Source organism: Notolepis coatsorum (genome assembly GCF_963971535.1).
Source record: "Notolepis coatsorum genome assembly, chromosome: 13".
NCBI classification, from domain to species: domain Eukaryota; kingdom Metazoa; phylum Chordata; class Actinopteri; order Aulopiformes; family Paralepididae; genus Notolepis; species Notolepis coatsorum.
The window spans coordinates 4,074,646-4,088,254 of NC_140177.1; the positions used below are offsets into that span (position 1 = coordinate 4,074,646).

The 13,609-nt window shown below is 46.8% G+C and overlaps 1 protein-coding gene across 1 annotated transcript in view; it reads right to left on the minus strand.

Annotated features, from left to right (window-relative positions):
- Nucleotides 1-1,955: 1,955 nt before the first annotated feature.
- LOC311238856 (chondroitin sulfate proteoglycan 5-like) overlaps nt 1,956-13,609 on the minus strand; it is a gene marked incomplete at both ends in the record, with an annotated part of 34,895 nt that continues 23,241 nt past the window's right edge. The window contains 3 exon segments of the mRNA XM_084327056.1: nt 1,956-2,153; nt 7,688-7,831; nt 7,834-7,852. Of these exon segments, the coding sequence (XP_084183182.1) occupies nt 1,956-2,153; nt 7,688-7,831; nt 7,834-7,852 (361 nt within the window).

The window sequence follows — 13,609 nt, forward strand, 5'->3', positions numbered from 1 at the left end:
CGATGGTCGAAGCGGTCGGTCGAAGAGGAAAGTCGTTCGTTAGTTGGCCCCCGGAGCCGGTGGTTCACAATCCGGCGTTTTTAGTCGGCAGATAGACATAGCGTGCGGTGAAAGAGAGCTGGGTAGAGAGGACAAGAGGAAGCAGCAGCAGCACCACTGTGTGGCGAGCGGTGGTATGGCAGCCATGTGTAGCGGTGGACTTGTTGTGCTTCATTGGTTTACACCCTAACTGTGTCTTTAGCCCTAAGCGGACTTTGTAAAATAGTATGCACTTCGTAGAGACTAAGGTGTTATAGGATGTTGGGTTATACAGTATAGAGTAGAACGCACCCTGAAAACTCATGTCGTGCACTAACTGTGACTTTAGCCCTAAGCGGACTTTGTAAAATAGTATGCACTTCGTAGAGACTAAGGTGTTATAGGATGTTGGGTTATACAGTATAGAGTAGAACGCACCCTGAAAACTCATGTCGTGCACTAACTGTGACTTTAGCCCTAAGCGGACTTTGTAAAATAGTATGCACTTCGTAGAGACTAAGGTGTTATAGGATGTTGGGTTATACAGTATAGAGTAGAACGCACCCTGAAAACTCATGTCGTGCACTAACTGTGACTTTAGCCCTAAGCGGACTTTGTAAAATAGTATGCACTTCGTAGAGACTAAAGGTGCCCCCATAGTCGAGCGGACCGTACTCGGAGCGGACACTTTGAGCTTTCATAGTCGAGCGGACCTCCGCGGACCAATTTCCTATACATGTCTCGCGCCAGTTTACACAATTGTTCCCACGCTGTTCAACTTCTGTCACGTCGTTGTCGTCATCCGATGTCAAAATAAAGAGTCTATGTTATCTCCGTTTTCCCAATATTTCGAAATAAAACGGTGGCAGTTTTACACGTGACGTCATTTAGAAAAGCCATGCAAACATCTCAAGTTTCTTCAGATGATGAAAAAAGACATCATGGTCCAAATGTATATGAATTGGAATGGGGGTGACGATTAGCGATAGTACAACTAAATTTAGCGTCATCTACCTGCCAACGTTTTACCGGACCAATCCTACCCATTTAATCATGATCCTGCCCTACTCTCACTTGGCACGGAGCGAGTGGTCAGTAAGGCTGAGCCCGAATGTTCGAACGTTCGTTTGTTACGTTGGCATTCGAATTCTAAATAAAAATTCGAATGTTTTATTTTTAATAAAAAAAGATTTTTATTTTTTTATTTTTTTTTGTCTATTCATTCTGTTTAAACCAATGGGGTTTTTCTTCACAGTTGCAGATAAAAATTACACTAATATAGTATAAAAAAAAACTGCTATAGTTATAGTAAGTTATATTCATTAAAGAAAGTTGATTTAATAAAAAAGAAAGACTCATTTAATCAGATTAATCACTTTATTCAAATTGAGGATTTAGTTTGATGATATTTATAAAAAAAAAAAAAAAAAAAGTTTTTTATTAAAAACGAAGGTTCGAACGTTCGTTCGAAAAACCCTGACGAAGTTTGAATCCCAAAAACAGGCTTCGGGGAAACAGCCTTAGTGTTCAGAGTAAAATGCAGATCGGCGTCACATTAAATGCAGGTCGATGTCGACCAAAAACGCAGAGCGGCCTTTTATGTGACACCGAGTGAGCGGCGCGGACGCCCGCGCATTAGAAAATTGGAGCTTCGCACTTGGAGTCCGCTTTGGGTCCGATCCGCGTACGGTCCGGTCCGCTCGACTATGGGAGCACCATACGGTGTTATAGGAGTTATATAGAGTAGATTTGCCTACTGTCTCGATCTCGTTGCCCCCCGGAAAGGACGTTTTTTAAATTTGTTTAACGTTTTTGGGTGAGATTATAGGGTTAAGGTAAGGGATAGGTCCCACAGCCAACGTCCCTCCGGGCCATGGGATCTAGACACTACCGGTTTGACATTGTCTCTTTGTGTTACAGTGGTATTTTCGGTGGCACTAGACCAAGTTGTTCTGGAGCGAGTTTACCTCTCTGTTCTCCTCTGTGTTGTTAGGGGCGTGGCCATTGTCATGGTCAACAGAGGCTGGTCGGTTGTTCTCTTGTTTGGGCGAATGAGAGTTGTTGTGGATGTTCATAGACTCCTCCTCCTTAGGGGGCGGAGACTTCACAGGCTCTTCCTGCTTCTGTGGTTCATCCTGCAGAGAGAGCGGCATGGGTTAACTTACAACACACACACACCACCACACATCACACACACACACATACTGACTGTATATATATACACTACACACACACACACACACACTTACTGTATATATACACACACACACACACACATACTGTATATACACACACACACACACACACACACACACACACACACACACTGTATATATATATATACACACACACACACACACACACACACACACACACACACACACACACACACACACACACACACACACACACACACACACACACACACACACACACACACACACACACACACACAGGCCCTAACACAACAATGGCTGAGGCCCAAAAGAGTCCAGTCCAAACCTGCTTAACTCATCATATATTAATTGATTTGATTTGATTTGAACACCGACATTCAGAACTCCGCGGGCCGTACCAAGTCACTATGGGGGGTAAATTAGCCTCTAACACTGACATTCAGAACTCTGCGGGCCGTACCAAGTCACTATGGGGGGTAAATTAGCCTCTAACACTGACATTCAGAACTCATCGGGCCGTACCAAGTCACTATGGGGGGCACTTAGCCTCTAACACTGACATTCAAAAATCTGCGGGCCATACCAAGTCACTATGGGGGGGGAGTTAGCCTCTAACACTGACATTCAAAAATCTACGGGCCATACCAAGTCACTATGGGGGGGCACTTAGCCTCTAACACTGACATTCAAAAATCTACGGGCCATACCAAGTCACTATGGGGGGGGCAGTTAGCCTCTATCACTGACATTCAAAAATCTGCGGGCCATACCAAGTCACAATGGGGGGGGAGTTAGCCTCTATCACTGACATTAAAAAATCTGCGGGCCATACCAAGTCACTATGGGGGGCACATAGCCTCTAACACTGACATTCAGAACTCTGCGGGCCGTACCAAGTCACAATGGGGGGGGAGTTAGCCTCTAACACTGACATTCAGAACTCTGCGGGCCGTACCAAGTCACTATGGGGGGCCTCTAACACTGACATTTCCAGCATCAGGAACCACTGCTGGGTGACTGTCACTGACCCTGTGAAATGTCAACAGGCCTAGCAGGCAGGCTGGCTGCAGTAGTGTGACGGCTCAGCGATCAAGGATTTGTTCCGTATTATTTAGTCAGAGAGCAGAGATGAACATGATTAAGGTTATAGGTTGAGAGTGATAGACTCCATACTACCTATATTATAGGCAAGTTAATGTAGCAGACCCCGCAGGGTCAATACCGTGTGTGTGGGTGGGGGTGTGAGCAGTTTGTAAATGTGCGTGTGACCATTGATCGTCTTGTAGCAGCCACGTGAAGGTCGCGGGGACGTTAGACGGTAAGTAGGGCAGCATTGATCGGTCGCACCATAAAAGCGACTGTTAGCCAGCGCTAGCTATACGTCTTTTACACCCACACAGAGTCAGCACAATGTCACAGAAAGAAAACCTCAATTTGGGCTATTTCAGAGAACATTCAGATAATTTGTGTTAAAAACACATATTAATGTGTGTGTGTGTGTGTGTGTGTTTGTGTGTGTGTGTGTGTGCGTGCGTGCGTGCGTGCGTGCGTGCGTGCGTGCGTGCGTGCGTGCGTGCGTGCGTGTGTGTGTATGTGTGTGTGTGTATGTGTGTGTGTGTGTGTGTGTGTGTGTGTGTGTGTATACACTGATTACCAATGTGCCCGTATAAACGAGTAAGCAGAATATTACAAGCATCACCACGGGAACTCAGTAAACGAGATGAACTCATATCCCAGCGGATATTGGAACAACACAACCATCACGATCCAGTTTCTCATTGTGGGGATATGACCTTATCCCAGCCACTGTAAACTAGATCAAAACATTCACACACACACACACACGATTAACAGAATACTCCTATTAACCCTTTCATTGCCACACTGCAGAAGGTTAACCTTTCGCGGTTAACCGTCTATCTATAGTGTGGTGGTAAAAGGGTTAACCTTCTGTTCGTGAGGTTGTGAAAGGGTTAACCCTTTGCCGTTAGGGCTGAGCCCAAACGTTCCAACGTTCAAACCTTTGTTCGTTACGTTGACATTCGAATCTTTTTTTTTTAATACAATTAAATACAATAAAAAATCTGTTTTTTATTCACAGTTGCAGATAAAGATTAGGCTACACTAATATTATAGTATTAAAGGGGAACTATTTTACTATTTCTTTCACTATTTGGGCACTTTTACACAATTCCTGTGAGTCTATGGAACACCTCTGTAATATATATATTTTTTTTATTCATTGTTTTGTATTTCTAATCAAGTCCTCAAAAACAGCATTTTTCTACCTCAAGATCTCGAGCTGTTTTGAGCCTGGGCTCCTAAACCACTGCGCAGCGGCGTCGCCGCCTGAACATTAACATGCAGCGGTGTCTTTCTGACATCACATATCGCGCACATTTTCAAATGACTCAGTTCAGTGAGGGTGAATATTGTGAGAGGAGAATTGGAAGAATGCGCCAATATGAGAATTTTGAGACATAGATCATATTAATATAAGTTCACATAGCTAGGAAACAATGCTAAACACTCAAAAAGGCCATTTATAAGATAGTTCCCCTTTAAAAGAAACTGATGAGTTATATTCATTAAAGAAAGTTGATTTAATTGATTTAGTTGGCTGGGGCTTCTCCCTGGGCTGGGGCTGGAAAGTTGATTTAATAAAAAACGACTAATTTAATCAGATGAATCACTTTATTCAAATAGAGGATTTAGATTGAGGATATTTATAAAAAATATATATATACGGGGGAAAAAAAGTATTCTTTAAAAAAAAAAAATTATTAAAAAGGAAGGTTCGAACGCTCGTTTGAAAAACCCTGACGAACGGTGGGTGGGTGGGTGGGTGGTGCAGTTATTCCATTGGTTTCCAAATGAGTGTTTTTCCTCGCTTCTCTCGTGTGTATTTTGTGTGTCACTTAAACGACTCACGCTCAGTCATTGGAACGGCGATACCGTTTGTGCAGCAGTCCCTTGAAAATCAATAACCCCAACAACACAACACAAGTAGCCGGATTAATGAAACCCCCCAACGTGCGTAGTCACGCCCGCTCGCCCACGGATACGCCTGCACACACACACACATACACACACACACACACACACACACACACATACACACACACACACACACACACACACACACACAAATGCTCAGCCACGCCAGACCAAAGATGAATAGATCTTTGTAGATAATAATTGGGTTCGCCTGGGAAAAGTACCGGTGAAACGGCTGCATTGGGATCAAAATGGCTGACTGGGCTGGACTCTCTATTATTGGATCAATTGCAAGGCGAGCAGTGCTGCGGGCTGGGATGGAGGTTCAGTTTGGTCAAGCAGGTTCCTTGGGCAGTCGAGAGGGAAGAAGAGTTATGTCTGCATAGGTCTGGATGGAGGCGGGTGGTGGGTTGGGGTGGAGGTGGAGGCGGGGGTGGGGGTGGTCCTTCAACATCCGGATAGGTTGCAGCGAGCAAAAAAGATCAGTCTATCCACATTGTTATGAGGATAAAGCTAAAGATGGTGGACTCAGGGGGGAGATGCAGAAAAAAAGAGTTTCCAGAATTGGGGTTTGTTATATTGCAACTGGAGAACCAAAATGGCGTCTACCAGTTCTACCAGAGGGTTAAAACGTGTGGTGGTTTTGGGGAGAGGAATGTGAAACTCGGAAAGGTGAAAAAAAATTAAAAATATGTGGCACTGCTTACCTGATAGTGATTGTAAGGGTTTCTGGGCTTATATTCCCAGGTATAGTAGCTGCTCACTGTTGCCTTCTGATGAATGGGCTGTGAGTGAGTGTGTGTGTGTGTGTGGGGGATTGATTGATTGATTGATTGAAAACTTTATTAACAGATTGCAGAATGGGTACAGTACAGTACAGCTCAATACACACAATTGTTAAGGGGATGCAGACCAGAGAAAGACTTTCGTCTTGTTTACATCAGGGTCCCCCATTTTCAATTCATCGTAACATATGTGACATACATGACATACAGATAGACAGAACTGCTACATCTATACATTTATGACATACCAGATTTGCAATTACAGTAGTTTGTGATACAAAAAGAGTCCAGAAAGAAAAGAGTATATACATTAGACGTAGAAACTGTACATTGGATTGGGTAGGTGGGGGTGGGGGGGGACTGTACATTGGAGGTGGATGGGTGGGTGGGGGGGGGGGGGGTTGGGTAGGAGTGGGGGGGGGGGTTGGGTAGGAGGGGTGGGGGGGACACTGTACACCTGTACAAACAAACACTGTACATTGGATTATTGACAAGACCTTACTTGGTAATTTACTGTACATTGGAGGGGGTTGTGTTCGGACAATTACAGGGGCCAGTTTCGAGTTGCAGTCTCCCTTAGGTGTTTTTTGAGAGTGTTTTTGAAAGTGGGTAGTGATTCACATTCCTTTACGGCTGTGGGTAGGGCGTTCCACATTGATGTGGCATAATTGCGAAACGTGTTTAGTCCCTTGTTTGAGCCGAATCTGGGTTTAACATGATTTGTGGAGCTCCCTCTGGTGTTGTGATCGTGGTATTCACTGACCTTTGGGAAGTATTTTGTCATGTACATGGGTACCTTGGTCGTGTAGTGTATCTTGTAGACCAGGCCCATTGCAAGTTGGGGGGGGGGGGGGGGGGGTGAAGAGGGTTATACACACAGCCAGACAGACAGACAGACAGACAGACAGACAGACAGACAGACAGACAGACAGACAGACAGACAGACAGACAGACAGACAGACAGACAGACAGACAGACAGACAGGCAGACAGACAGGCAGACAGGCAGACAGACAGACAGACAGGCTCAAGCCCACGACAAGAGAGAACACACCGGAAGGAACATCATGAATAGTGAGAGAGGAAATAAGAATGAAATAACAGATGCTAAGGTGAAACAAAACAACAGGCAGAGAAAAGAGAGAGGAAAGAAATAAAAAATAAAAACATGGTGTTTCCAAAAGAGTATGATGGTGTTTGCATCATTTTATTGGTCGCTGTCATCCTGGTGACCAAAGAAATGAGGGAAATACCATCGATATCATGGTTTACATTGGATTATAACATGGTGTTATGCACAACAGTGGTACCATAGTGATACATAACTTCTTACCATGGTAATCTATCTATCTACAATGGCCAGTACTATGGTAGATTATTTATACAATGGCCAGTACTATGGTAGATTATTCATACAATGGCCAGTACCATGTTAAATTATTTATACAATGGCCAGTACCATGTAAAATTATTTATACAATGGCCAGTACCATATTAAACTATTTATACAATGGACAGTACCATATTAAACTATTTATACAATGGACAGTACCATGTACAATTATTTATACAATGGCCGTTTTGTAGAATTCACCATGGTAATTCTGAAATTGCCATCTAACTACCAAAAAGAAATGTATACCATAAACCATAATAAGAAGAAAGTAAATGAAGAAGATGGGGGGTAAACGAGAGGGGAGGAGGGGCATACCTGACAGATAATGTTGTCATAGTACGCCAGGTTGTGGGCGTGAGCTTGGGGGGGGGACGGGGGCGCGGCACACAGGTTCCTTACGTTTGGCTGAGAGACCTCCGCCGTCGTGGAAACTGAGAAACCGTCCGCCTGAGGTTCCCCCCACTCTGGGGGCGGTACTTACTAGAGGGGGGGGGGGAGAGGGAGAGAGAGAGAGAGAGGGGGGGAGAGAGAGAGAGAGAGAGAGAGAGAGAGAGGGGGGGAGAGGGAGAGAGAGAGAGGGGGGAGAGAGGGAGAGATAGAGAGAGGGGGGGAGAGAGAGAGGGAGAGATAGAGGGGGAGAGAGAGAGAGAGAGAGAAGGGGGGAGGGATAGAGAGAGGGGGGAGAGAGAGAGAGGGGGAGAGAGAGAGAGTGAGAGAGAGAGGGAGAGAGAGGGAGAGAGAGAGAGAGGGGGAGAGAGAGAGGGAAGAGAGAGAGAGAGAGAGAGAGAGAGAGAGAGAGAGAGAGAGAGAGAGAGAGAGAGAGAGAGAGGAAGAGAGAGAGGGGGAGAGAGAGGGATAGACAGAGAGAGAGAAAGAGATGGATAGACAGAGAGAGTGACACAGAAAAAGAGAATGAGAAGCAAAAGAGAGAGAACTCATTCAGAATGTTTTAACTTTAACTTTCTATCTATTCTCTAAGCTAAGTATTTCTTTCATTCTCTCTCTCTCTCTCTCTCTTTCTCTCTCTCCATTGTTACCTCAATCTGACAGTGTGAACCCATGGCTAAAGCCGCAGGCTGAAGAGTTGTATATGGGTCAACAAACACACACACACATACACACACACACACACACACATGCATACCATACGATTGGTCATGTGTGTGTGTGTGTGTGTGTGTGTGTGTGTGTGTGTGTGTGTGTGTGTGTGTGTGTGTGTGTGTGTGTGTGTGTGCGCGTGTGTGTGTGTGTGTGTGTGTGTGTGTGTGTGTGTGTGTGTGTGTGTGCGTGTGTGTGTGTATGTGTGCGTGCGTGCGTCCACATACATACAAAAACTGAATATTATTAAGCACAGTTATCATCATCACCACAGTCATTACATGAGTCACATGACATCATGACACATGGCCAGTAGGCCTGGCCTACTTTATCTTTATTGAATGAAATGGATGTTCTTACTGAGTGTGTTTGCAGGCACATTAGTATTGTGGATACTACTAACTATAACTATTAAGGTCATGTGTTATAGATTAGGGCTGTCAGTTTATCGCGTTAATTAGATTAATTAATTACACAGTAAATTATCGCGTTATGAAAATTAACTCAAAATGAATTAATTTTCTTTTTTTATATTTTTTAATCTAATTCATTCCATAAGAACGTAAACATTTACAATTTTTTTTTTTAAATAGTCCATTTGAATGTTCTTGGTATCTGATTCTAGGGACATCTATGGATCTCAGGGAATGTATTCCCAGTGTCAGAAATACTGTGTCTGTTACTAGGCTTGAGTAAATTGTAATGAACCAAATGAGAATATCAATAAATATTTTTTTTATCTTTGACTGTGAATAACACCATGCTAAAATTGACCAGACCTGAAAAATCTAAGCAAATTAATAGAGGGAACAGAAGGTTTTGTAGATACAGTACAGTATGACAACTACCATAGTGTCTTTATACCTGTATCACTGTACATATTATTAATACTACAACTCTGTACATACATCTGATTAGCACTATTACTCAGTAGTACTCATTTATATAATTTATACGCAGTTTAATCACCTGTACATTATATATTACTATTGCACTTTACTGTTACATTTTCACTCTGGTTGGATGCCATACTTATTTTCATTGTATTGCACTTGTGCTATATGATGACAATACATTTGAATCTAATTTAATCTAATCGAATACTGACGGAACTGTCCTTAACCACCTGTAGTGCAGTAGTGAAAGGGTTAACCTTCTGTAGTGCGGTAGTGAAAGGGTTAACCTTCTGTAGTGTGGTAGTGCACAGTAAATATTGCAGTGTCAAATTAACACTATTCCCGAGTGTATTTGTTCCCAACTACAATTAGTGTTAAATTGACTCTTGCTCTTGTATAAGAGTTAAATGAACTCTAAATAGAGTAAAAACTTAACACTAGCTTATAGCTAGTAGTGTTAACCTTCTGTAGTGTGGTAGTGAAAGGGTTAACCTTCTGTAGTGTGGTAGTGAAAGGGTTAACCTTCTGTAGTGTGGTAGTGAAAGGGTTAACCTTCTGTAGTGTGGTAGTGAAAGGGTTCACCTTCTGTAGTGGTAGTGAAAGGGTTAACCTTCTGTAGTGTGGTAGTGAAAGGGTTAACCTTCTGTAGTGTGGTAGTGAAAGGGTTAACCTTCTGTAGTGTGGTACTGTAGTGAAAGGGTTAACCTCCTGTAGTGTGGTAGTGAAAGGTTAACCTTCTATAGTGTGGTAGTGAAAGGGTTAACCTCCTGTAGTGTGGTAGTGAAAGGTTAACAATAGGTTATGTAGATAACCTAGTTATATTAGTATTGGCTAAGCGTCCCGCTCTGAGCCTTACGAGATACTCTATATCTCCTGTGATACCTAATGTATCTCCCACGAACAAAAAACACATGCACCCCACCTGTATGGGGCCCCGCCCCTTATGGTGGTACCACCCATATAACCATGACTCTGGTCATGAAACACCCTTCCTCGCCAAAAACCCGTCCCAGGAAAAGACCCCTCAAGAGGGAACTCAGGGCGTGCAGAGCGGGACGCTTAGCCAATACTAATATAACTAGGTTATCTACATAACCTATCGTTATATTTCGTATAGCATCGCGTCCCGCTCTGAGCCTTACGAGATAATGGGGAAGAGCGGGCGCGAGACCCGACAGATGTACCCCCTGAGGACCCGTAAGCCCACATCAAGGGGTGCGGGGAGCCCTGTCACCCCATCCTTCCTAACGAAGGGGGGGCGCAGTCAACTCCACCTGAATGCGAACAAGAGGGAGCCAGAACCCCTTGAACACACCGTACAGGCGGAACCACGTGTGACTCAACACACTGCGGCCCATACCCATACACTCCTGCTACCCGACCAAAGGACGGGAAGCAGGAAAGGCCACAGACCCCAGAACCGCCTGGGAGACAGAACCCCCGGTCATGTCCATGAGGTAAAACCTTACAAAGGGGCCCGGTGAGGACCATGAAGCTGCAGCACAGATGGCCTCCACCGAGGCCCCACCCAGGAGAGCGGCAGAGGCAGCCACCCCACGAGTGGAGTGCGCCCTGACGCCCCCAGGGGGATCCTGCCCAGCCAGCGTGTAGCAGAGGGTAACACCCTCGCACAACCAATGGGACAGGCGCTGCTCCGACAGTGCCTTACCAGCACGAGCCCCACCGTAACAGACAAAAAGCTGGTCGGTAACCCTGAAATCCTGAGTACGGCTGAGGTAAATCCCCAAGCACGGACTGGACATGACAGGTGAAGGCCCGCATCTAACTCACCAGTGTGAGGAGGAGGACGAAACGCCTGAACCACAATATCCCGGGAGCGGAAGGAACTCCGGATATTCTTAGGCACGAAAGCAGGATTAGGTCGCAGAGTGACACCGCAATCGGTCCGAAAAGACAGGCACTCTGGACGTACCGAGAGAGCACAGAGCTCACCTACGCGTTTAGCGGAAGTGACAGCCAGAAGGAACGCGGTCCTGAAGGACAGCTGTCCCAACGGCGCCCGCTCGAGCGGCTCAAACGGGGCCAAGGACAACCGACCGAGGACCAATTGAAGATCCCAAGTCGGAGCCAAGGAGCGTTGCACCGGCTTAACGCGTCGAGCGCCAAGCAGGAAACGCTTCACAAGAGGGTGGCTGAACAAGACATCCCCTCAAACCCCTCATGATAGGAGGATATAGCTGCTGCATATACCCTCACCGTCGAAGCCGACAGTCTATCAAGGAGAGACTGGAGGTAACTAAGGACAGCAACCAGGGGGCAGGAGACTGAGTCCTGGCCCCCCGCCTTACACCACACTTGGAACATACGTCATCTGCCCGCGTAAGCGCGACAGTGGAGGGAGCATGCGCATTCCAGATGGTAACACCATCAGGATCAAGGACCTGCGCCCCTCAACGTACCCGTCCCAACAACTGACCTAACAGATGTATGGGGAAGAATCCCTGGCGGCACGGCATCGGTCCCAGACCTGCCTGGCCATGTCCAGACGCAATCCTCACCCGTCAGGATGAGGGTCGCCCCGCGACAGTACACCTGCACCCACATTCTCCCTGCCGGGGATGTGGGGAGCCCTTAGGCCGCGCAGATGGAGGACGCCCATAGCCAGCCGCCCGCCGCCTGGTGCAGACAGGGGGAGCGTACCCCTCCCTGTCTGTCGATACACGACACTGACGTCGTATCGTCCGTCCTGATCAACACCATTTGTGGACCAGAAGGACCGCTTTCAACACCAACACATTGAACGTAGCGCAGACCGGGCAGCATGGTTTGCCAGCTGCCCCCTACTGCGTTGGCCCGACGCGTCACCAGCGAGGGAGGCGTCGGTGAAAACGCGACGTGAGACAGCGCCGTAACCGTCCTAGGACGGAACCTCCCGAGCGTGTTGACAACACGCTCTGAGATGGATGCCCATAGCCCTCCAACCGTTGACTGGGAAGAGGAATACTCTACATCCAGTCTACAGCAACCCCAGGCTGGTAGAGACCTGCCTGGTACGAGACCTGACGATCCACCTTGACCGCGAAGGACCAGAACGTCATCAGGGCAGAACACTCCGTAACCCCGGATGACGCAGAGGCCCCAGTGCGGCCTCCACGCACTTGGTGAAGATGCGGGGAGCCAGAGAAAACCGAACGGCAGCCTCTGGTACTCATACGCTAACCCTGCAAAGGAAGCGTAGGTAAGCCCTAGGATGGAAGATCGGGGATGCGCATACGCATCCTACAGGTCTATGGAGGAGAACCAGACCCCCATCTGACAGTGTTCAACAGGTAGGAGACGATCCAAAAAATGCTGAACCTTCCCATGGGACAGGTCCAGCCTGGGTCTTACACCCCTCCCTCCCGACTTCTCGGGCAGAGAACACCGGGAGGAGAACGCCACGACGATGGCTTGCTTCGTCCACAGAGATTGGATCTCGTCGACCAGAGCTGTCCCTGCTGGAGACCCCGACAACAGGGTCTGTACCAAACCTGAAAACGGGTGGGGTTGTGTAAACACAAGTCCCCGCCTCACCATTCTCTCCATCTACCTCGACATATGGTACTGCCGTAGTCATAAAAAAAAAAATCTAACCCTAACTAACCATACTGTCATGCACTTGTCCTAATAAACTAACCTACACTGTAGCACTCAACACTTTGATGAACATTGTTACTCAGCTGATAGAGTTGTGCTCTTCCTGATGGCTTGTCGTACAGAACTTGTAAGTCGCTTTGGATAAAAGCGTCAGCTAAATGACTAAATGTAAATGTAAATGTCATATGTGACGACACTCCCAACGCACCCGCCGTCACGTGGCGCAGGTCCGCCAGGAACTGTAGATAGTTGGCCCGGTCCCCCCCGCTGTGCGAAGACAACCCTGGAATCGTGCGAGGAGCGCGTTCCGTGTCGGAACACCTGACCCTGACACCACCCACGAGGCAATCGCACCCAAGGGGGAACCCCGACAGAAAAGGGCCTGTCTGATACGGGGGGCTTCCGATCAAAAAAGCCCCCCCACTGAACACCCCTCCAGAACATGCTGAAGGAGTTGTTCTGCAGCCGGACATGCAAGGTGTAAGGCCCCCATGGGTTCCTACACACCGTAGCCCTGCAGTGATATCACTACCACCCCAAACCATGTGAGCTGCGACCACTTGCCAATATTCCAGGAGTGGGAGCACCAACATGATACCTGGCCTGGCGAAGGCGAGGCCGGGGAAGCCCGCACTGTGTGCCTCAA